Source organism: Olea europaea, chromosome 17 (genome assembly GCF_002742605.1).
Source record: "Olea europaea var. sylvestris chromosome 17, O_europaea_v1, whole genome shotgun sequence".
NCBI classification, from domain to species: domain Eukaryota; kingdom Viridiplantae; phylum Streptophyta; class Magnoliopsida; order Lamiales; family Oleaceae; genus Olea; species Olea europaea.
The window spans coordinates 3,414,581-3,441,100 of NC_036253.1; the positions used below are offsets into that span (position 1 = coordinate 3,414,581).

Consider the following 26,520-nt stretch of genomic DNA (forward strand, 5'->3'; position numbering starts at 1 on the left):
TTTTAAAGTTCAGTGAGCAATCAAAGACATTTGTCAAAGTTTGGTGAGTAATTGAAGACATTTTTTTTACTTCAGTAAAAAAGATAACAGCAATGTGGCGCCACTTAGACAATTCATTAGCCATGTCACCGTTGCCGTTAGGGGTTAGAAATGAAAGCTAACTTTGTGAGCAACGTCCAACATTTGAGAAAGTTTAGTGACCAAATCTCGACATATTCAAGTTCAGTGACCATTGGGACAATTAACTTGTAATGAAACATCTAACATATACTCCACACCCCAATATAGAATCAAAATCTTGATATTGCTAATCTCACAACTGAAAAGAACGGATGGTTTATTCTGAAGTGGAGAATTTCTACTATCCCAAGTACCAAGAACATATGTCCACATCAATTCTTATTCATGGTGTTTCAGAACCCGATTACAATATTCTCCCAAAGCCCAAATCGGGAATATATTCCTGTATGTAGCAAAAGTGATCATGCAATTCTTATTGAAGACTCCCATGATCTCCTGAAAAAAAGACGATGGTAGAAAAGGAAAAAATTTGTGAGGAGAAATCGTTAATTGTACTGTTAATTAAGGAAATTAGATATTTCATCTTAGTATAACATTTATCATGTTTTGTTTTACTCATAGCGAGATATTACCACACCACATATGGTAAACAAGAATTCTATTGATTATTAGTACATGTGCATTACACATATATTGTACATTATTCACTAATTAAGACTATAGTTATGTACAAATCAAAATATTTCAGCTCAGCAATAACTTAGGCTGCAAGTTAACAGAATTACCTCCCGGGGAAAATCACCATTTTCACATTGAGAATTTATTAGGAGTTTTGCTGCACGGTGCAACGGTGCAGGATCCCTCTCTGCCTGCAGAGTAAAGATAAATGAAGAAATTAATTTGTTTGTGATATTGAAGACAACTTGGAAATAGAAGGCAATGCATAGGCAGTGAAATGATGATCACATCAATAATTTGACACGGAATCTTGCTGACCAAGGAAAGAACTAATGTCATAGATTAAGTCAAAATGAGCACTGAGCTGTATCTTGGTTCATCAAGAAAATTGTAGTGATAAAACAAATACCATAAAAATGAGGTACAAGAAACAAATTGACATCTGCAGAACGTGCTCAGGCATATAAAAAAAAGGATGTGAAAAGACAGTCTTTTACAAGTCCGTTAGCTTAATCAACTTTTTACGAGATAAATAAGACCATTCAAAAATGAATTATGTTCAATATCCTTAAACTCCCTGTGAATGAAACTGTAAACTCTTTTTTCCTGTATTGATTGTTGACTTTGGCAAGCATAAAACTAAGCAAATCAGTCCATCCTGAACACAATCCCCCCAAAAATACAAAAATAAGAGACCTCAAGCATTCCAGTTGATTATTGTGGTCTATAAGTACCTGCCCAGCAGCAATAAGAGCCAACACAGCCCATCCTGTATTTACCACATGAGACCTGTTGCCTTCTAAATTTGAATATACCTATATAAAGATAAAACATAGCCAATGATTTATTTGGCATTGAGAACATTTCAGGAAGGGGGCATCAGAGACAATTAATATTGAAATATGCTTGTACCACAAATGCCAGCAATAATTTCTATTATGTTAAGTTTCTTATTTTATGCATTTCACGGGAAAAATATTATGTATTTTATCCTTTATTTCTTCTTTTGTTTTGTCTAAAGAGTACCAAAAACCATTGAGTAATGAAAATAAACAAGTTCAAATGACATAATCAGTTGAGTCTGTTCTGTTGTTGGTTAAGTGCTGGAAGTTATCGAAACAGTATCTCCTAAAGTGGCCCTAGACACTTTTTGCTAAAGAAATAAGACTAAGAGCATGTTTGGGAAGTGCTTAAAAACAGTTTAAATATAAATAGATAGAAATGAATGAAGAATCCTCGAAATGTGTGGATAAAAAGTGGCTTGAGTTTTTATAAATAGTTTATAATAAACATGAAACACCGGCCAAATGTACTAACACCAAAAGAAAGGAAAAGGAAAAAACAAGCAATCATTGAAATGAGTAAGATATTACTGTATATAACATCAACCTTGTTCTGACATGAAAGATAGCTCTCTCCCCAACCACCAGAAGGAAGCTGTTTAGACAACAGAAAATCACTAGCTTCACGGATGCTAGAGCAATTGCTGAAGTTTCGCCCAGCAGCGATCAGACCTAATATCCCAAACCATGTCCCATAAGTAAAGCAAACACCCCAGGAGCCATACCTGTCAAGCAATTTTTGACATTTAAATGCACATTAATCATGAACGACAGGTTAATGTTTGGAACGGCATGAATAATTATAACTATTAAGCAAGCAAAGGTGGAAAAATGAAAAATGATATTGGTACAAAAAATTATCTATTAGAAGGTAACACATCCCTCCAAAATGAGAAAGGATGAGATGACGAGAGTAATAAAACTTACCAAGAACCATCCATCGCTTGTATCTTTTCAATGAATTTAGCAGCTTTTTCAATACAACATTCCACCTCTTCTCTTCGGTGACCGGGGTATAATTTCTTAAAAGCTGCCAAAGCTTGAATAGCCGCCGAGGTACATTCAACGCAGCTACATAGCCATTGTACTTTGTATTATAATCAAAAATCGAATGAATGTAGCATTTATTACCAAATAATTCATGCATTCAAACTCTACAAAGGAATTAGAAATATTTATGACAATGATTCCTTCCATGTCAGGCACTGCTTTTGATGTCTACAGAACTATCATGGTTCAATCCAGAGACCTCGCACTATGTTACTTCTTCTCGATGCATTGAAGTATCAAAATCAAATAGACAAAAGTGTGGAACATGTATGATATTTTTGTTCTAGAAGTATTTCACATAAGCGTGGCACGCCAATTTGAACCAAAATATATATCTTGGAGACCGTTGTCAGAAATTGTAAAGACAGAGATTAAGAAATAATAAGATGTTGTCCATGTATCCTAGTTTTTGAGGTTTGACAGATCTACACACCCCCATTACCTAAGTCCACAGAACACAGCATCCCAAGGAACACCTCTTGCACAATGTCAACCAATAGTTCTTTTCAATGCTTTCGTTCAGATAAAAGAGTAAAATTGTAAATCCTAGTGTAGAAGTAAACAATTAACATGTAGCAGCAGTCGAGCAGATATCTTACGGATAATCAATGACAATGTCACCAAAAGTTTCAGCAGGGTTGACTAGCTGTGCAAAGGGAAATGATATTCAGAATTAGTTTAAAAACTTATAGTAGAATCCACAGATGTGAAAATGCATCGGAAACAAATCAAATCTGTGTACATAGAAGTGATACTATTGGCTGCTTCTATATCTTCATCATAGTAAGATGTACATTTAAACATAGTACCTCTAACCAACTATAGGATCTTGTAAGTTCATAAGTTGCAAAGCCACCTCCATCGTTCTGCAAGTACGTCAGGAAAAGGTTTCCTTAGATATTTGCAAAAAAGTGTGTGTATTGCCTGACTCATAAATATCCCCAAATGCAGGAAATACAACTTATACAACCACAAGGAGATCGGTGAAGAAAATTTTTAAAGATGTCATATGATCTAGAGAAAATCATCTTCATTTGAAATTTTATCTTACATTTTTACTTTAGGATTATCTTCAAAATTTTACATTCTGATTGAGTTAGTTAAATATATTTTGGTATTCTCAGTTAGGAATATTTCGGTAATTTTCAACTTCATTTTAATGCATATAATAACAGAAGTATTCATAATTACGTGAACCACCTTTTTATATGTTTTTATTGCATGTTGAAATATTTTCCAGAAAGAACTCAAGAATGCAAGGACAGATAAAAAGGTCAAAAGATTAACATTTTCAATTTCTTCATTGCTTGGCCAGGACTATTACATGCTGTTTGAGGCTTAACTGTGGAGCCTTGCTGCCCACATGTGAATTCATTTAAAACTTTCTTATTCTTGTCTTTCAAAAACTATAGTCCCTTCATTTTAAATTCAAGAAAATTATAAAAGTGATAGTCCTAGCATGGCCAATCACCACCAGGCCCAGAAACTTTTAGGCGTGCTGGAGCAATGAAGAACTATAAAAATGATAACATTTTTGCTAGTTCTACATATTCATTTCTAGGCATTGTGAAACAAAACTATATGAAAGTAACAGAACTATTTAACATAGCTGCAACACATTACAATTTACAACCAAAATAATTAAATTAAAATTGCAATACCTGTAATGAAAGGATGACATTTACAGCATCATACAACCGTCTGGCATCGAGTGGTTCACCAACAATTTCAGTTGGTAATTTTGATAGTAGGAGAACCGCCTAAAAAAGATTAGGTTATTAGAAAGAAAAGATTATGAAATATCAAATATATGTGTGTTTATGTGTGTGTGTGTGTGTGTTTCTTCAGGTTAAACTTATTAATACTTTCAAACCCTCTACTGTGCAATCTGAAACGGGCCATCCTTGGTCTGCTGTTGAGAAGGACCAACCACCTTTGGAAATGTGGCGATACCATAAACTAAGATCACCTGGGCAATCCTCTAAAACCTTTCACTCAACAAAAAGGCAATAGCAAAACCAATTAACAAGGAAGATCAGAAAAATTGAGAATAAGAGAATAAATACCACATATGATGGTCAAATCAAGATGTAATTTACCTGTGATTTTTTTAAGTAAGTATGTGCTTTTCTTAGAGTTGTTCCAAATTCTTCCCCAAGCTTTGTTGAAATGATGGCTTGAACAACGAAGGTAGTGTCCCATAATTGACTTCCATTATAGCCCTGCAATATAAAGGTTTTGTCAAGTAGTCCTACATCTGCATAGATCAATGAATAGAAACAGAACCAGAATACACATAAAAGGCAAACCACTGCGAGTGTGTACTTATCATGTCAACGAATGATAAAGACCAACAATCTCAATACCAACTATTTGAGTACTACTCATGCCAAGGTCAATTAGTCATTAATTTAGGAAGCAAAATCATAATCAAAATCAAGTTAGGCACTCTTGAAAAATGAGAAGTGGTATTCAAACAAAAATTGGGTGCTATAGGTATAGAATAGAACACCATGTCTGGACAAAGGAGATAATCGAAATGTTGATATATTTAAATTTGAAAGCTCAAATGCTGCAGCATGACACAAATGTCATAGTTCAGAAGTCAGAGGAAAGAGAATTAATAGGTTTTGTTGTGTACTTGACCCTTTTGAGAGCTCCTTCAGTAGAAAGTCAAAGATGTTTCAAATGTCTGTGAGATCTACATTTTATCTAATAAACTGAGGACAAAAATTAGTTGTGGTTTGAAAATTAAGATGTTCAAGTAGCTAAAACAATGATAACCAGTAACTATTGACCAGAAATAACAGCAGAAAAATCAACCAGTTCTACACTAAATAATCCTAACGTTTTAGAATTCGGACCTGCATTTTCATGCCATCTTCAGCGAGCCACAGATAATCATAAACTCTTGGGAGATGCAACTTAAAAGCAACAGAATTTGGATCTTCCACCCAACAGCAAAGCATATTTAACACCTGATCAGTTCATTTTTTTTGGGGACAAGAAATAAAAAGAAGAAATATATTACCAATTGCAACCTCCAGCTTTCAATTTACATTGAACCCATGGGGAAAAGACAATGAAAGAAATGGCATAGAGACATTCAAACATATACGTGAAAAAAGTTAAAAAGGGAATACTATAAATGAAATATAACTATTTAAAATGTTGCATAAATCAACCAAGATAATGAAACAAATAAATACTCCATCTTATGATATTGCAATGTCTTATTTTGAATGGATTAGATTTCAAAGATGGTAGACTTACTATTTTTCCTCTTGTACCTTGCGCGTCCCAATAAGAATTAGGGAGAGAAATTGGTAGAATTTGTGAAAGCATGAAAGAAATAAGTGTAGGTCCGTTGAGTGTAAATAGCTATTCATTTTTTTTTATTGAATTACAATATTTTGAAGCATCCTAATAAGGAAGGATGTTATTCAATACCATTTTCATCAAATTCAGGTCTAGTATCAACAATATTCCCACTTTTTCACCAAGTAGACAGAAACTTCAACATGTCCGTATAATAGTAAGTTGGAAAAAAATCAGTGAACAGACCTTGTTTACAGGGCCTATGCATATATAGCGGGTATTTTCATCTTCATAATGTATGTGCTCAATTACGGTACAAAGAGCTTTCTCTCTTAACTTTTTCCCAGGCCAACGCATGAAAATAGGTTCCAAAAGCTTATCAAGAGATGCCCACAGAATATCCTGTATAAAAGGGTGTGGGTAGTATAGATCTTCCTGCGGTGACATCACAAAACGAAAGAACGTCAGAGTAAACAAGGAACAATACCATTAGAGTGGAAACAGTTGGTACATTCTATTTCACAAATCATTGCCTTTGCAGAGAATAGATGAAATACGAATATTATTAGTAGTAGTCTAATTTATTCAGTAACATAAGGTGTAGGCACATTCTATTCATGAAGTGGGATGCCATTGCTTGAGGTGCCTGGCACAATCATTCATATTCTTTTCTTGATTTTTCTTTTAAGGTTCGAATTGAGTATCCTAAAAACATGCTAGCGAATAATGAATTACAATTGACAGTGGATGAAAGCCAGCAAATTTGCAATTTGAATGAACTGTGCACATTGTAATAAAAAGCAATCAATATCACTATCAAACTTTTCCTTTTTGAGGGGTGGTGGGGTGAGGAGTTAAATGACAATAGACGACATGAACGCACTTGAAATCCTTCTTTCTTTTAGGAATTAATAAATAGATCTTACCAACCTTTGCACATTGGTTCCGTGCTATATTCCAATCTATTTCATGATATGAGATCGTGTATAGCTCCTTTCTCAACGACTGAACTATTGGTGTAATTGGACCAACAAACCTCTTCCCGTATAAGTACGACATGGGTAGATAAACCATTCGACAGTGACACCACATCCTTCCTGCAATATCAGAAGAAACTTATCCTTTATTAGAGGAAACATTTCTTAATTGCCAATCCCGAGCACCAGTGGCATAGAATGTAACAGAGGAAGAAAAGGAGAGAGAGAGAGAGAGAGAAAGAGAGGAAGGAAAAGGAAGGGGAGGAAATAGAGAAGAATTTAGGGGAGAAAATATTCAATAATAATGTGCCCAATACAATGGAAATCCTACTCCTATTTATAATGAGAAGTTAAAAGCAAATGAACTTGTAATAAAATAAAACATAAATGAAATTTTAAAACTAATCTTGTCCAATCTAAGCAAACATAATTTTATTTTATCTCTACTTGACAATCCTGTTAAACCCTATATATTTTCTAATCTTCATTTCCCATCAGAACTATTCAGGAAAAAGATGAGAAGAAGCCAAGCATAGATGTTCAGTGACCTGGATGGATTGGAAAGATATAAGGGAGAAGCCATATCTCAGGTGGCAGAGGATTGTTTCCAAACCATTCGAATGCTCCAAGTACCTAATACCATCAACAGATAGAGAGTATTAAAAAATGGGAAATATATTTGGTGAAAAATGGAAATCGTATAAAAAGCAAGGTGAAGGATGAGTTATTAACCGAGAGCCACATTTTTCCCCAGGAAGTAATTGTAGTGGCACCGCCATGATCCAGAATCCACTTTTGTCCTTTATCCATTGCACCATCTCCATAATTCACTTCCTCCCCAAGCAACCTCAGAGTAACATAGTTCAACACGGAACCGAACATGGTGCTTGGGCCCTCTATGTGTAAACCCCACCCACCATCTCTGTTCTGTAGTTTATTGGGTTTAATTAGAAATTTACTCATGCCGCTACCCAATAGCAGAAAAGAAGAAAATTTAAATCATAACAGAAATAAATGTTGAAAATCAAGATAACATGTACAGACATCATTAAAAATGCAATGAAGATTTGCCTGCTGAAAATAGACTATCCATACCTGATGATTATAAAGATACCGGCACATCTCACGTTCGTGTTCCGTTGACAAAGTAGCATTTAATGCCCCAGTAACATACAAGGTAATGATCTGTTCCATGAAGTTGGAAAGAAGAAGAAAATTCATAAAAAAGGAATGATACACACTACATGATGTTGTATAAGAATTGAATCATGACAATTACTGAAACAAATGAGATAAAACAATGTAATATCACTAGAAAAACATTCCTCAGGGGCATCCAACTAGTAGAGATATCCATTTAAAGACTAAGGAACAATGAGAGTGAAAAATCAACTCTTACCAAGCCAGGAATTAGAAACAAGGGACCACCATAATCTCCTGGCCAGTGACCATCACAAGCCTGTAATGTTGAGTGGAAATTGATGGCTCTCCTCAATGTATCTACTACTTTATCTTCTGTAATATCTTCTGTCTCTCTTACCTTAACTTGGGGCAACAGTAAGGAGCTTTGGTTCTCCTTTGAAAACTACACTCCAAAAAATTGAAGATGAATTATCATGTTAACAAACAACCTAATAACTAACAACTGAATAGGCACTCTTTTCATAAGAAAAAAACATATGCAATGACTGTGCAATTCACCATTTTTAGCATAAAGGTGTAATAAAATTCCATTTAACCAATCCGCCCCAGAAAAATATATATGTTGAACTTTGCAAGACAAACATCATTTTGTACTTTTTTGATGAAAAATGACTTTGTTGGTAAGAGGAAATGTTAAAGGATTCAGAATGGACTCCTCAAAAACATTTAAAGAACTAGATCTAAAGTACAAAAACCAAACGAGAATATTTTCTTCCAACTGATTGAGTACTTATTAAGGTCTGACTGTTAAAAGAACCTACCGCCTTGCCCTTAAACAAGAAAGCAAGACTAGCCTACTCACAAACCGTACAGAGAGAGAAAAACATCCTGGCAATTTCTAAAGTTCCTCTACATTGAAATAGCTCAACGATGGCCATCATAGCATGTCTCCACAAAATCCATCCATCTCTACTACCAAACCCCCATTATTAATAACAAAAAAATGACTCGAGGAAGCAAAGAGATCAAGAGAGACCCCAACAAAAATAACAAACTACATCTTATTTCAGTAAATTTGGACTTGAGCATGTTAAAGACTAAACCAGAACAGAAATGTAGCCACGCACCTGCCAAAAAGGCACAATAATTCTAGAAGATGTCTATACCATAATATGCCACCTGTGCCAGAAGATGCCATTTTCTGTTTATTACCTCCTGTTAAAAAAGGTTAAACCCCAACCTTAAGGGTCTCCCACCACCCCTGCCCTGGAGCATCGTGAGGGAGGTAAATCGCAAGTTATGCCTCCAAGGATACAGGGTGGAAGACTGCTTGTATACTTGCACTTACTCAAGAGCCAAATCCATATTTCAGGATTCGAACCCTTGACGCAGCAACCTCAAACAATCTGGATTTCTCCACCTTCCCCTTTTACCACTTGAAGATGTGCCCTGGGGGCTGTTTATTACCTTTTGTTACTAGATAGTTAGACTAATCATTTGTTTTAGGGCCGGATGAAACTCCCGAACCGAACCGACCGAACTGAACCCGAACCGAACCCGATGGTTCTTCTCAAGTTAAATACCTGAACGGATATTTGAATCAAGAATCGATGGGTATGGTTCGGTTCTTGATTTTAGGTCAAGACCAGAAGAACCGAATAAGAATCGAATCTCCGTAATTTTTTAATTAATTTATTTTAAATAAGTAAAATTATTTTATTTTTTCTAAATAAATTTGTTAACTAGTTAATTCAGTTCAAATCACAAAATATGATTTTCCTATTTCTAATTTTCAGTTCAAAATCAACTTAATCAAATTGATCTTAATTTTATCCAAATTTGTTATTCTACTGTAATGTCGTTTTTACCGGAGAAAATTGAATAAAGCTCTACAACATCTCTCTTAATTATTTTGAGTTGCTATCTTTCTCTTTTTGTGATTTTAATAATCAAATTTATGAAAAATTTAGCAAAGAGAGATATGAAACACATAACATTGAACTATGTTATTTTCTAAGAGCTAATATTGAATATATCATTAATTAAATTAACGTAACTTTGTATATATTAAAAAATTTAATTATAATACGAAATCGAATGGAACCGAATCAGATTGAATCGAACTGAACCCGAACGGTTCGGTAATTAAATTTGGACTCGACGATTCCACTTACTAAATACCTAAAAATTTCGGATCGGTTCGGCTCTCGTTAGAATCGAACCGAACCGGAGCATGTCCAACCCTAATTTGTTTTTTTTATATATACATGTATATAGCATGTCCATCCGGATATATTTTGTACAGTTTGCAGTATAAATATAAGGTGCCTCATTTCAGCAATTAGCTGAACATCTTCTCGAAAATTATCTATCTTAAAATCAAAATTTCAATTCTGTTATGGTATCAGAGCTACCATGGATGTAAATTCACAAATGTCTGGAGCTGGTAGCCTGATACTACCAGCTTTACATAAATCAATAACAACCAACCACCCGAAAATCAACCCACCATGGTTCCTCCACATACAATTCATAATAGAGCTCCTCCTTTTCTTAAAAATGCTTTTCAATTTCCTCAAACACCTGTGAACACGCTTAACCTCACAGATCCTTTCTCTTATAGTAAAATTAGACTAAACAAAGGACCCATTGTGGAAGAATCACCTACTAAATGTTATGATAGCTAATGGGCTTGAAGAATTACTTGATGGTTCACTGCAGTGTCATCTCAAATTCTGGATTTGCAGCAACGAATAGGAAATCCTCATTGCAGACGACGGCAGAGATTCCACAGGCTTGTCATGACCCGGAAATATGCTTTACTTACAGAAGCCATGATGAGCAAGATTGTAGGACATACAACTCAACAAATCTAAGAGACCCTATAGAAGGTATATTTATCTAACACCACTGCGCGTGTTCTTAGCTCGCAGAAATAAAAAAGGATCGTGCCCCTATTTCTATCATATAGTTGAAATTAAGGAAGTAATTGATAAATTGGCTACCATAGGTGAGACACTATCATATCAGGGATGTCTAGCCTATTTGGTTGATGAATAGGAGCTCAATATCATCTATTTGTCACCTCAATACATATTAGAACACATAGACCTTCAATTAATGATAAACACAGTTTACTAGTTAGTTATGAATGTCGATTGGACAGATAGAATTCAGTCCAGAAAATACAATTTGCTCGAGCCAATCTTTCTAACTACAAGGTAACAAAAAGTTTGCAAAATCTCCTTTTCAATTCAAGCAATGATAACAAAACTGTCAAAGTAGGTTTCAAGCCTTCCAGTCAATAAAAATTTTACCGATCCCCAGTCGAGTATCTTCGGAAAACCACTGGCATCATACTCAAAACAAAAATGGCCGCCAAAATGTAACTTTTTAAACAACAGTGAAGAACCTCAGGTGTTAGACTTGTGGCCAAACTCACTATTATGCCACCAAAGAGCCAAGATGAATTACCAGCCTCTCCACCCCAACCATAGGCACACGTTACCTAAATTTAGAACTATACTCAGAATCCTTACTCACGTACAGATTCTGACCCCATGGCTCCTAAGGTAGCACCCCAGCCTCCCAACTGACAAAAAGTTGGAATTGGATTCAATGAATTTCATACAACGGGTCCCTCTCTTTAAATAGAGATTCAAAGGTAATTCTTTCCTATTACAATGTTGATCTTCAGCAATTCTCTATAATCTAGGCTAGCTATAAATGGAAAATACAACTATATCAATATTGTCTCTACCAGCATCAATTTGCCCATGAGAAATTAAAGGCGCTGCCTCGTCATGGCTTTGGTAAATACGTCAACAATTTGGAGGTCAGTGGAAACATGTGAAAGAGAAATAACACCTATGTCCAGAGCTTCCCGAATATAGTGACAATCCACCTCAATATGCTTCGTATGTTCATAAAATATAGAATTGTGAGCAATCTGTATAATACCCGCATCTGAATTTTCGGGTCTAATTATCAAAATTGAAAATTTAGAGGCTCATTTGAGGGTTAATCCACCTTCTAGGACCTTGTAGCAAACTTACCATAAGTGCTAATTTCCACATGTTTTTGATTAAATTCTTGGTCAAACACTTATATAGAAAATTCTTGATTCATGCTTGATTGACCAAACATAAGGTAAAATTCTAAAATTCTTGATTGATGCTTGATTGATTGACCAAACATAAGGTAAAATTCTTGATTTATGCTTGATTAACCAAATATAACGTAATGTGTAGTGTGAATGTATAAATGTAGGAATGATGGAGAGATTCTTGCTCATTTCACAAATTTCAAAGAACAATTTCCACCATCATGAATCTTTCCTTAAAGATGCATACATAATCTTGTCCTATTTAAACCCCGCATTCACATTCACATGCTACCAATCACTATTATAATTTTTGGTCCAAATAATATACACACATACATTCATAAGCCAAGGTGGAAAATTGTATAGGGATCAAGTCTCTATTATTCTTTCATTCAAATTTCATAGTAAGTAAGCTGCTTATGTTGAATTATTGTTATGTTATGAATTTCAAGAAAATTATTATGGGTCCCATATGCTATGATATGATTATGATTATGTTAAGGGGACCGAAGTTTAGTGGTGCTATACATAAGAATTCTTATGTCTACATTATGCTGATTATGATTATTATGCTATTTTAAGTTATACACAATAATAATTCATGACGTACTTATTGAGATTTTATAAATCTCATTCTATGATAATTCCCCCTTTCAGGCAACTGATGGTTCGAGGCAGTCAACGTGAAGATGGCAATGAGGCTAGGATTAATAAATTGTGTTGTGTTTAAAACACAACTTTCAATTTCAAATTTAATTGTTTTGTTGGAATTATTTTCATTCTTTCATTTTTTGCAGCTACATGATAAAACCAAAATTTATTTACTTATTGAAGAAAAAAATTATTTCATGTTCTTATTTTAGTTCTTATCAAAGAAATAAATTTTATTTAGTGACTCTCGAATAGTCAAGGATTCGGGCCGTCACAGTTAGTATCAAAGCTAAGAGTTTTCAAATCGGTCCTGTAGACTTAACATAGATATTTTCAAAATTTTGAGCTTTAAGAATTTTTTGATATATATATATATATATATATATATATATATATATATATTGGTAAGAATGCATTTTAGAATTGATTTTATTTAGTTGGGCGTTATTATAAATAGACTATTACTATCTAAAAGCTTTAGTCCAAGAATCGATTTGGATCCAATGATTCAGATGATTTTTTTTTGAAAACAAGTTGATATTTAAAATGAAATTTTAAGTTGTTCTAAGTCACAAGCCACTATGCCATCCTCCACGTCTCGACTTCCTTGAACCAGGTATGTATGCACTTTAAATATTCATGTCATTTCAATTATGAAAGCATGCTTATTACGTAAAATAGCAATTATGAATATCATAACAAAATAAGAATATAGTTGTAATTTATTTACACTTATTATGCATAAAAGTCAATAAAAATATAAAATTTTGTATGTTATAAGTGTTTACTATTATGCTATGATAGAAGACATCAATCTTAGGTTTTATACTAATGTAAAAACCATGAAATATATAGATGATTGCTGTGTGATTTTAAATGGATGTTAAGTTTAATGGAAATGATTCAACTAGAGGTTAATTTTGCTATAATATAGAATCACATATTATAGGAATAAAATTAATAATGAATCTACATACGATAATTTATCCTTTTATCACTACCTTTGTAAAAACAAGGAAAAACTGTGGATGCTTATTAACATGTTTTCTTAAAAAAATTCAACTCTTGGTGTAATAATTCATCCCTTTATCACTACCTTTGTAAAAAAAAAAGGAAAAACTGCGGATGATTATTGATACGTTCTCTTAAAAGTTCTAACTCTAGTATAATAATTGATTTTTTTTACCACTACCCATGTGTAATACGTTCCCTTAAAAGTTCCAACTCTGGTATAATAACTGATTCTTTTACCACTACCGATGTGTAAAATAAATAAAATAAAATAAATTGAAAAGTTCTTTTGGAAAGAAAAGTAATTACGTTCCTTTCTTTCTGATAGATGGTGAGTAGACAAGGTCAAACCAATCGAACTGAGAGGCACAATCATTTTACTTGGTTCCATAGGAATTATAAGAGAAACCCGAACCACGGTTTGATACAACACTTAGATGTCATGGAAAGGATTTACCGAGGGGCAAAGGCGAAAAGATATCAATTTCATAGGGATGAAATCGTGTATCGCCTTGACCAAACCCTTACTCCTTATTGGAGGCAATTTATCAAGGGAATCAAAGAGACCTTATACAACCAGACCTCTCTCGGTTTACTACTTCGATGCATGAGGGAACGGTGGAGGGTGAATCATAAAGATGTTAGAGATACCAATAAGATGCCAGGCTATGAACCCAATCCGAGCAATGTCATAACAATACCTGCAGTTGACTATGAGGAAAATTATGTTGAAGAAGACCCGAGTAAAGAATATAACCCCACGTCGTATTCCGTGATCGATCCGAAAACAAATCCTGAGGAAAAAGAAAGGAAGGGAACTAGGAAGAACTATTAGATGATGCCTAGTTGACTTTACCTTTTTCGATTTTTGAATTTTAGTTGTTTGGACACTGAGTATGATCAGTGGTTCGTTATTTATGTGAACTTATGAATATTTATAAATAAAAGCATGCCATTTCTTTATGTTTCATATCCTCAATTTAACTTAACTCTAAATAATTACTATCATTTAATTAAGGCCATGGCATCCCGAAGCAGAAGGACTAACAATAACAATGACCAAAATCAAGAGTTCGCACAACCTATTTAACCGCAGTCTAATACGATTGACCCACAGCTTGCCAAGCAGTTTCTAGCTATGATGCAAACTTTTGTGCAAGCTGTGATGCCACCGCCACCTCCTCAACAACCAACACCATCGTCTTTTCCCCCACCCCAACTAGAACAACAACACAAAGTTGTCTTCGACACTAGGAAAACTGCTGTTGTGGTAGAGCAATTTAGGAAACAACATCCCTTTATCTTTCATGGTAGCATGGACCCCTTGGAAACGAAGGATTGGTTGGTGGGCATGGAGAGAATTTTTCAACTCATTGATTGCCCGAGACCTAGAAGGGTGATATGTGCTACCTTTATGCTACGTAGAGGTGCTAGGTGTTGGTAGGACACCTCTACTAGATCAAGGGCTCCTGGTCATGTCTGGATGTGGGATGAATTCAAGGAGGCCTTTTTTAAAAAGTACTACCCCACGAGTATTCGAATCGAAAGGAGGCTAAGTTCTTCATTTTGACTCAGGGCTCAATGATGTTGATCGAGTATGAGCAGAAGTTTGAAGAGTTGGCTCATTATGCTCCTGAGTTTGCAGATACAAAGGACAAGAAGGCAAGACATTTTGAGCAGAGTCTAAGAGATGATTTGAAACGGACTGTCATAGTGCTTCAGCTTGAAAACTATCATGATGTGTTGGCAAGGGCATAATTGGCAGATTTCGAGAACCATACTAATGGGGAGGAAAAGCAGAATAATGGATAGTCAGAGAAGCAAAAGTGGGTGGATAACAAGGGTAAAGGGAAACAAGGTTATGCCAAAAAAAGCAGAGAAAATTTAGCGCAAGATGGCAACAAGAGTTACCCAGGCTATGGAAAATGTCAGAAGCATCATCAGGGAGCTTGCCTTTTGGGGACAAATTCATGTTTCTGGTGAGGAAGGCAAGGACACAAGGCTTAGTATTGTCCTAAATATGGCAGCAACTAGTAGAGACCACAAGAGAACAATCAACATAGACAGGGCCATGCACTAGGAGGACAGGCTAGGGTTTATACACTGGCAAGGCAGGAGAAGGATCAGAATCGAAATGTCTTGGGAGGTAAAGTCCTCATACCCGATTTACTAGCCTATTTATTGATAGATTCTAGTGTAACTCACTCCTTTATAGCCCTTAAGTTTCTATGTAAACTGGATGCTATGGTTGAATATACACAATTCGCTTTAGTAGTAACTATGCCCATTGGGGATATAGTGAATATTAATCACATAGTTTAAACAACGAGAGTAGAAATTGATGGTAAATCATTGGAGACGGAATTGTATGTATTAGATATGGACGAGTTTGATGTGATTCTTTAATGGATTGGCTATCCAGGAATCACACTATAATTCGTTGTTTCGAAAAAGAGGTGATTTTTTCAAAAATCGGGGAAAGAGAGATTTTGATTATCTATGACTGGAGGTGGAACCTTACCCTGCACCTTGTCTGCATTGAAAACCCGACAGGTCGTACCATTAGAAATCACTATGGAATTCCTGATGTCAGTAATAAGTAAGGAAGAGAACAATAGATTAACAGTTGATGAGGTTAGGGTGGTATGTGAATATCCAGAAGTCTTCCCTGAGGAATTGCTGGGCATGCCGCCAGAACAAGAGGTATAATTCACAATTGACCTTACTCCTGGCTCAGCACCCATCTCTAAAGCCCCGTATAGAATGGCACCCAAAGAATTACAAGAATTGAAGGCACAACTAGAGAAAGTATTAGACAGAGGTTTCATCCGGCCCAGTATATCTCCGTGGGGAGCACCGGTGCTATTTGTTAAAAAAAATGATGGATCAATGAGGATGTGCATTGATTACAGAGAATTGAATAGAATCACTATCAAGAATAAATATCCTCTTCCTAGAATTGAGGATATGTTTGATCAACTCAGAGGTGCAGTGGTATTTTCCAAAATCGATTTAAGGTCTAGTTACCATCAAGTGAGAATCAAAGCTAGTGATATCTCTAAGACCGCTTTTAGAACAAGGTACGACACTACAAATTCTTAGTTATGCCATTTAGACTAACTAATGCTCCTGGAGTCATTATAGATTTGATGAACTGCGTTTTCCACAAGTATCTGGATCAGTTTGTTATCGTGTTCATCGATGATATCCTGACCTATTCAAGGAGTAATGAGGAATATAAAGAGCATCTAAGGATTGTGTTAGAGGTTTTGAAGAAGGAGAAGATCTATGCCAAGTTCAAAAACTGTGAGTTTTGGTTGGAGCGGTAGCATTCCTTGGACACATTGTCACAGCCTAAAGGATAGAGGTGGACCCTATTAAAGTGGAGGCAGTGTTGAATTGGCCAACGCCAACGAATGCAGGAGAAATTCGTTGTTTCTTAGGCTTAGCAGGATACCATCGGAGGTTCATTGAAGGATTCTTCAAAATAATAGGACCATTGACACAATTAACACTCAAGGATATGAAGTTTGACTGGATAGAGAAGTGTAAACAGAGCTTTAAGGATTAAAACAAAAGCTAGTAAACACCCCAGTGTTAACCATACCCAATGGGTCAGATGGTTTTGTAGTCTATAGTGATGCTTCGAATCAAGGTTTAGGATGTGTCTTAATGTAGCACGGCAAAGTGATTTCCTATCCATCAAGACAATTAAAACTACCTGAACAAAGCTATCCCACCCACGACCTAGAACTTATCGCGGTGATTCACGCATTAAAAATTTGGAGGCATTATCTTTATGGAGGTAAATGTGACATTTATACGGACCATAAAAGCCTCAAGTACATCTTCACACAGAAGGAATTGAATATGAGACAAAAAAGGTGGCTTGAGTTAGTTAAGGATTATGATTGTGAAATCCATTATCACCTAGGCAAGGCGAATGTGGTAGCTGATGCCTTAGTCGAAAAACGACAGGTCAATTAGCCATGTTGACTACGCAAGAACCATTATGGAGAGAATTTGAGAGATTAAATCTCGAAGTTGTCATCACTCAACCAAGTGTGGTCGCTTGAGTAGCAACTCTCTCTATCCGACCCACGCTCCATAACAGATTTAAAGGATATCAAAAGGGGTGATTAGTCCTTTGATTACATCAAGTCTGAGATTCACCTAGAAAAGTGGAAAGATTTCACCATAGCTGAAGATGAAGCATTAAATTATCATTGGCGGATGTGTGTACCAAATTTCAAAGAATTGAAAAGGGAGATTCTAGAGGAGGCTCACTCCTCTCCTTATTCAGTGTACCCGAGAAGCACAAAGATGTACAAGGATTTGAAGGCAATATTTTGGTGGGAAGGTATGAAGAGGGATATAGCTGAGTATGTCCAAAAATGTTTGGTGTGTTAGCAAGTGAAGACCGAACACCAACGACCGTAAGGGTTACTTGAACCATTAGAGGTCCTAGAGTGGAAGTGGGAGCATGTGACTATGGACTTCGTGATTGGTTTTCCAAGGTCAGCAGGAGGTCTTAATGCTATTTGGATCATAGTAGATCGACTTACCAAATCAGCTCATTTCTTGTCAATTCGGATGACGTTTACTATGGACCAGTTCGCACAGCTATATGTGAATGAGATAGTAAGGTTACATGGTGTGCCTGTTTCTATTGTATTGGATAGAGACCCAAGGTTCACATCGAATTTTTGGAAAAACCTACACCGGGAACTCAAATAAAGTTTAGTACTGCATTTCATCCTCAAACAGACGGACAATCTGAGCAGACAATTCAAACATTGGAGGACATGCTTTGGACATGTATTCTCGAGTTTGGGGGACAATGGGAGAAGTATTTACCTTTAGTTGAATTCGCATACTACAATAGTTACCACACTTCAATCGACAAGGCACCGTATGAGGCATTGTATGGGAGAAAGTGTAGATCACCAGTTCATTGGAATGAAGTCGATGAGCGAAAGATTTTGGGATGGGCCAGAAATTATTAAGCAGATGGTGCATGCAATTGAAAAGATTCACTCCAGCATGAAAAATGCTCAGGATAGACAAAAGAGTTATACTGATAGAAAGAGAAAGAGTCTGAAATTTTTAGTTGGTGATAAGGTATTCCTTAAAGGAGTAACGATGAAATGAGTGCTACGTTTTAGCAAGAAGGGTAAGCTGCAACCAAGGTTTATTAGCCTGTTAGAGATCTTGCAACGTATTGGGAACGTCGCATATCAATTAACATTACCTCCTGAACTTTCAACTGTACATGACGTCTTCCATGTGTCATTGCTTAGAAAGTATGTCCCCAATCCAACTCACGTGGTCAACCATCAGTCTATCAAATTACAGAAAGGTTTAAGCTATAAAGAAGTACCAATAAGAGTTGTTAATTAGAAATTTCAAGCCCTCCGGAACAAAATGATCCCACTACAGAAAGTACAATGGCAAAATCACTCGGCTGAAGAGGCCACGTGGGAGCGAGAGGAGGAGATGCGGACAAAGTACCCACAACTCTTTGAGGGTTAATCCACCTTCTAGGACCTTGTAGCAAACTTATCATAACTGCTCATTCCCACATGTTTTTGATTAAATTCTTGGTCAAACACTTACATAGAAAAATCTTGATTACCAAATATAAGGTAAAATTCTTGATTTATGCTTGATTGACCAAACATAAGGTAAAATTCTCGATTTATGCTTGATTTATTGACCAAACATAAGGTAAAATTCTTGATTTATGTTTAATTGACCAAACATAAGGTAATGTGCAGTTTGAATGCATAAATGTATGAATGATGAAGAGATTCTAGCTCATTTCACAAATTTCAAGGAATAATTTTCACCATCTTGAATTTTTTCTTTAAAGATACATGCCTAATCTTGTCCTATTTAAACCCCTCATTCACATTCACATGCTACCACTCATTATTATAATTTTTGGCCTAAATAATATACACACACACACATTCATAAGCCGAGGTGGAAATTGTAGAGGGATTAAGTCTCTATTATTCTTTCATTAAAATTTCACTGTAAGTATGCTACTTATTTTGAATTATTGTTATGTTATGAATTTCAAGAAAATTTTTATGGGTCCCATATGCTATCATATGATTATGATTATATTAAAGGGACCGGAGTTTAGTAGCGCTACACATAAGAATTCTTACCACCTATGTTCGGTAAAATTCTTATGTCTCTATTATACTGATTATGATTATTATACTTTTTTAAGTTATACATAATAATAATTCATGGCGTACTTATTGAGATTTTATAAATCTCACTCTATGATAATTCTCCCTTTTAGGCAACTGATGGTTCGAGACAGTCAACATAGAGATGGCAATGGGGCTAGGATTAATAAATTGTGATGTGTTTAAAACACAACTTTGAATTTCAAATTTAATTGTTATGTTGTAATTATTTTCTTTTTTTCATTTTTCGCAGTTACATGATAAAACCAAAATTTATTTACTTATTGAAGAAAAAAATTAGTTCATGTTCTTATTTTAGTTCTTATGAAAGAATTAAATTTTATTTAGTGACTCTCGAATAGTCAAGGATTCAGGCCGTCCCAATCTGGATAGCACTAGTATTTTCAGCATGGAGAGGAGTAGGATCATTTTGAGAAAAGCCAAGCTCGGCTAGAAGTTCACGAATTCATTCAATCTTAGAACAAGCAGCAGACATGCCACAATACTCTGATTCAGTAGAGGATTTAGAAACCCTTGCTTGTTTCTTACTCTTTGAAGAAATTAAAGAATCACTTGGAAACATGCACCACCCGATAACGGACCGTCAAGTATCAGGACACCCGGCCCAATCTGTATCACTATAGGCAACAAGGCAAAGTGGAGTAGTGCTCGAGAAGAATAACCCACGATCAGTATATCTTTGAAGGTATCGAATAATACGACGAACGGTAGCCAAATGTAGATGGCATGGAGCCTACATGAACTGGCTCACTTGCTGGACAGCGAAAGAAATGTCAGGATGAGTAATCATCAAATAGTTTAAACTTCTCGTCAACTGTTGATACAAAGTAGGACTCAGACAATAGATCACCCTCATCACGAAGATATTTCGTATTTACTTCCAGCGGAGTGTCCACAGAAGAAGTGTCCTGAAGGCCAGCTAAAGTAATCAAGTTTTGTGTGTATTTGTGATGATTTAAAAATATACCAGAATGATTAGAATGGACTTCTAAACCCAAGAAATATGTGAAAAGGCAAAGATCCTTCATGTGAAATGAAGCCTGGAGATGTTTCTGCAAACGAGTGATCAAATCTGAATCTGCCTTAGTAATGACAATGTCATCAACATAAATGAGGAGGAGAACGATACCAACAAAAGACTTGCAAAGAAATAATGAGGAGTCGTATTTGCTTTGCTTAAAAAAAAAACTTAGTAAGGTAGACCAGAACTTTTCAAACCAAGCTCGAGGAGCTTATTTTAGTCCATACAGAGATCGCTTTAATTGACATACATCTGAAGAAGAAGAGGTAGACAACCCAAGTGGCAGTGCCATGTAAATTTCCTCTTTGTGATCACCATGAAGAAATGCATTTTTAATGTCCATTTGATAAAGTGCCCATCCATGAGACACTACAATAGAAATAATAGTACGTACCATAGTCATCTTGGCAATCGGAGCAAAGGTCTCCTCATAGTCCACCTCATATTCATGTCTATTGCCAAGAGCAACCAAGCGTGCTTTATAGCGATCCAAGGTGCCATCAGAACGTAACTTGATTAAGTAAGCCCACTTACAACCAATAGCTTTAACATTTATCAAACAAGAAATAATATCCCATGTGTGATTCTCCTGAAAAGCTCGAAGTTCATCTGCCACCACCTTACGCCAACATTCATATTTCACAGCATTTGAATAACAAGAGGGAATTGGAAAAGATGATAAAGTAGCATTAAGAGACGTACGAGAAAAACCATACCGACCTGGAGGTTGAGAGACTCTAGTAGATCGTCGAAGGACAGTATCAGAATCTAGATCTGGATCATCTTGTGAATGAATAGCTTGAACAGACTCAGATGACGAATCAGGCTGTAGAAGGGGTGAAGGCGGCCTCTGTCGTTCATACACCAATCTAGGTTTGAAGTGCTTGTGAGTAGGAATTAAGGCATCAAAATAAGGAATAGTAGTAATTTTAGGTAAAGATGCAACATAAGTAGAAAAGAAAGATTGATTCTCAAAGAAAACCACATGGCGAGAAATGCGAAATTAGTGAGCAGATGGGTCAAAACAAATATAACCTTTATGTGAAATATTATATCCCATAAAAGCACATTTAACAGATTGAGCAAAGAGTTTATGGCACTCATGAGATGGCAAAAAACACAAAACAAATGCAACCAAAGGTATGCATATCATGATAGTTATGGTGCTGATTATAAAGATGATAATAAGGAGTGTCAAAGTTTAAGACACTAGAAGGCAATCTATTAATTAGATAAACTACAGTGGATAAGGCTTCGACCCAAAATTTAGAAGGAATGGAAGATTCAATCAATAATGTAGGAACTGCATCTAACATATGACGATTCTTTCATTCAGAAACACCATTTTGCTGAAGTGTATAGGGGCAAGAGCATTGAGAAATAATGCCTTTAGTTTGAAGAAAAGCATGAAAGTTATGAGATATATATTTCCCACCAGAATCAGATCGTAGGACCTTGATGCGAGAAGAAAATTGAGTCTCGACATAGGTCAAAAATTGCTGGAAGATAGAAAGTACCTCAGATTTAGATCGAAGAAAATAAATCCAAGTGTACCTACTATAATCATCAATAAATGTGACAAAGTATTTATAGTGAGCATGAGAGATAACCGAGACATCACTGTGAATCAAATCAAAACAGTGCTCAGAATGACTACCATAAGATGAAAATGAGAGAGAGACTTGCTTTGCCCAATTTACAAGTTGAGCAATCAAAAGAAATGGAATAATCTTTATTTCCCAACACACCAGAATTTAACAAATGAGATAAAACAACCGAGTTAGGATGACCTAAACGTTTGTGCCATACTTCATTCTTATTGTTTACAGTAGTGCAAAACAAAGACATAAAGCTAGGAATAGAAAAATGCAGAGGAAATAGACAACCAACTTTAGGCCCCTTCGCGAATATCTTCCCCATCACCTGATCCTGCACAAGACAACCATCACGAGAAAATCGAACGTCACAGTTACTATCAACTAATTCTCCAACTGAAATAAGACTAGTAGAAAGTTTAGGAGATATAAGCACATCTTTGAATGAAGAGTTAATGTCTACGACTGCTTGAATTTGTAATGGATTACCATTAGCAATCTCAATTTGGGATGATCCATCATATTTTCGAATATTACGAAGAATATTGGATGAACTAGTCATATGATTAGATGCACCAGAATCAACAAGTCAAGATGAATTGTTACCTTGAAGTCCTAGGGATGAGAAAGTTGAAATAATCATTTGTTGGACCATCTGCAGAGTAAGTACAGACGAATTACGAGTGGTGGAGGAAGACGTAGAACCAACTGTAGCTTGATGGGCATTAAGCTGGCAATTCTGAGGACGAGTAGGGCATTCTTTAATACTATGCCCCAGTTTCTTGCAATAGTTGCAAGTCTTCTTCACACAGTGAGCTGCGATATGTCCATATTCTTTGCACCTGAAGCACTGGATTTTCCTCATGTCTCGTCCATTCCCCTTCCCATGAGCTATATAAGCAACTGCATTAGGTATCAATTTTTCTTGTAGAAAAGTAGCTTGTGTGGCCAGACATTGTTCTTCACGAAGTAATTCTCCAAAGCATACATCCAATGAAGGTGAAGGATCATGATTCATCAGATTTGAACGAGTGCCCTCAAATTCAACCCGTAATTTCATTAAAAATTGATCTCTTTTGCTTTGTTCGTGAACCTTTTGAACAGCGGAGAGAGATTCTTCTGGCACTGAAACATAAACCAAGTCCGTAAATTCTGTCCATAGGTTCTGAAACTTCAAAAAAAAAAAAAAAAAAATCCTGAATGGAGATATCGCCCTGAGTGTAATTGGCGATGCCATATTCCAATTGTAAGCGTCGAGCAGTGTTGTCCAGATTATATACCTTCTTTAGATACTCCCACATAGATTTAGCAGTCTTATACGGCCTTAGGTTGAGAACAATTTGCTGATTAACAGATTCTAAAATCCACGTCATTACTCTATTATCTTTAATTTTCCATTGAGCCAATTTTGGAATTTCAGTAGGAGCTGGGTCATTTCCATCTATATGACCCCATAACTCTTTTTCCGTAACAAACAAACGAAATTGAAATTCCCATGTCGAATAATTTTTTCTGATAAATTTCACACCAAAAGAGTCAGAATTACCAGTTGCCATTGTAAGAGAATAAGTCTAATAATAGAACTCAAGCTAAATGTAGGAGGTCAATAAGCAGCAAGCCCAACTTAAAATTGGAGGCCCAACCAAGACAAGCCTGACAATAATTTTAGTCCAATTAATTATCCCAACAGTTAATATATAATTCTTGGCCCAATTGAATTCAATTTAACCCAACAGTTAACATATCTTGGCCCAATTCAATTCACGTTAATTTGTTACCTTCACCACAGACGTTCACAACCCCAGTTGTCGACGATGGAAATTAGAAACCTCCACACAGAAAACCACTGAAATCGCAGAGAAGGCAGCCGAAATCTGAAATTTTCCAACTACGAATTCGAGGAATGGGACTCGCACCAGAGAGTCACACGATGCAGAGCTCCGACACCACACCAACCCGGTTGCTTCCGTTCAACGCAAAATCGTCGAGGGCAGAGGAGGTCGACAGCAATGTTGGGGTCGACCACAGCCTTCAATTACACAGATAAAACAGAAGATCAATTCCTTCCACGTTCACCGCACTAAGGCAAGTCAAAAATTTCCGACAGCACCAACAAACCACCAATCGATACATTCGACAATCGCAAAGGGTCACTTGACCTCTCTAAAGTTGGTACCCGAAACCAAGAGACTCAATTCCACAAGATTCAGAGTAACTCTGATACCATGACAAAAAGTTGGAATTGGATTCAATGAATTTCATACAACGGGTTCCTCTCTTTAACTAGAGATTCAAAGGCAATTCTTTCCTATTACAATGCTGATCTTCAGCAATTCTCTATAATCTACGCTAGCTACAAAGGGAAAATACAACTATATCACTAGTGTCTCTACAATCGTGCCATATAATTGTGCAAGTATCACGTCCTGATTGACACCAACACCTCCGAAATTGCCCGGTATATTGACTCTGCAGTCACTCACCACAAGAGTCCTAAATATGCTGCATTGACTGAAAATATACAAAGCATAACTGGTCTAACAACAAATTCTATAGAACTTGCATAGCATTTGTCCGCTTTATCCAAATCGCCCTAACCATATGCACCACGTCATCTTAATGTCGACTTTCTTCTGAATAATCAAACTTAAACAATGAAAGTAATCACTCTATACGATAATAGGATCCTCCATACTGACACCACCACGATTTCCTTATTCCTGTTTTTTATAATGTTTTGTCAATTTGGCATGCTGTGAGCCCCTTATACAAAGAGTCATCAAACTTCCACTCGTTTGATTAATTGAATATGCACAAGCAGATACTAATACACAATAACATGCACTAAATATGATAATATAAGCTTTAGCATTGTGATTTTGAGCAGTAAAACAATTTTCTATCACTTGGTTCATTTGGTTTGTTTCTTAATACTAATAACCTGCTTTGGGAGTATTGGGGCATGAAATTTAATACCTCTTTACTACCCTTGAATTATGTTCAAGAAAAGGTTATGGATTTTGAAAATGAATAAACACACTTGCATACATGATAAACTGCAACAACTTTAGTAAGGTTTTTGATGATTGACGTTAAAGAATAAAGCCATAAAATAATATAGCTAAAAAAGGCCTCACTGAACTTGAAATCTCATAAGACGATCAGAGGAGTGCTTTTTCTCAAGTCTCTGGCTGCGAAATTGCGCACGAAACTTCTCGATCTTCACCAGCTCCTCTGGAGACCCAGCATTCGAATCATAATCCCAGATTTGTCTACCAACATGACCGTTCACACTGCGCAACCATGGGTTCCCTCCATCCGCAATTTTCAGCTTCCACATTTCTATATGCAGTAAAATCCCAGTGAACAATTCAGTCAACAAACTCACAGAAAATCGAAATAACTAATGATTATTACATATCTTCATATTTGGAGAGAGAATTTGTCAATTTACCCAGACCTGGTAATCAATGCACCAATATTACATTTTTTCAACAATAATGTTGATGCAGGACAATCCTAATAAAAATTAACTAACTTTTATCCTATTATAAATATAGGATTGTCCTACATCAAGTGTATAATTCAACTTTAGAGATTTAAATCGAGTAACACAGACAGATCGTATATAGAATGTTAAAAAAGATTATTGAATCAAATCAAAGACTCGAGCAAAAAAAAATGCTTCAGTAAACCTTCTGAATTGAGTAAAAAGTGCTTTGTTGTGTATATATTCGCAAAATCTATGTGCATGGAGTACCTGAAAACTTGAATGATGTTAAACTTTGAGCAGCTAAACCTTCTGGAAAAACTGGGTAAAGAAAGAGTAGCTTGCAAAGAAGAAGAAAAAAAAAATCTATCTTGCGTAGTTAGTACCAAAAATT

General features: G+C 35.8%; 2 protein-coding genes across 2 annotated transcripts; both read right to left on the reverse strand.

The window, feature by feature from the left end:
* Nucleotides 1-165: 165 nt before the first annotated feature.
* On the reverse strand, nt 166-26,520 carry LOC111366072 (cycloartenol Synthase-like). The gene is made up of 19 exons (XM_022986722.1): nt 26,397-26,520; nt 25,779-25,978; nt 8,286-8,471; nt 7,982-8,071; nt 7,619-7,813; nt 7,435-7,519; nt 6,840-7,006; nt 6,156-6,344; nt 5,456-5,569; nt 4,691-4,813; nt 4,457-4,579; nt 4,253-4,351; nt 3,401-3,457; nt 3,191-3,237; nt 2,469-2,612; nt 2,089-2,266; nt 1,434-1,514; nt 807-890; nt 166-516 (listed from the first exon to the last, which is right to left on the reverse strand). The coding sequence occupies exons 2-19, from the start codon at nt 25,974-25,976 to the stop codon at nt 400-402; spliced, it is 2,277 nt and encodes a 758-aa protein (XP_022842490.1). The 5' UTR covers nt 25,977-25,978; nt 26,397-26,520; the 3' UTR covers nt 166-399.
* On the reverse strand, nt 22,624-24,172 carry LOC111366073. The gene is made up of 2 exons (XM_022986723.1): nt 23,243-24,172; nt 22,624-22,970 (listed from the first exon to the last, which is right to left on the reverse strand). Exons 1-2 carry the CDS (start codon nt 23,871-23,873, stop codon nt 22,933-22,935), a joined length of 669 nt encoding a protein of 222 aa, XP_022842491.1. The 5' UTR covers nt 23,874-24,172; the 3' UTR covers nt 22,624-22,932.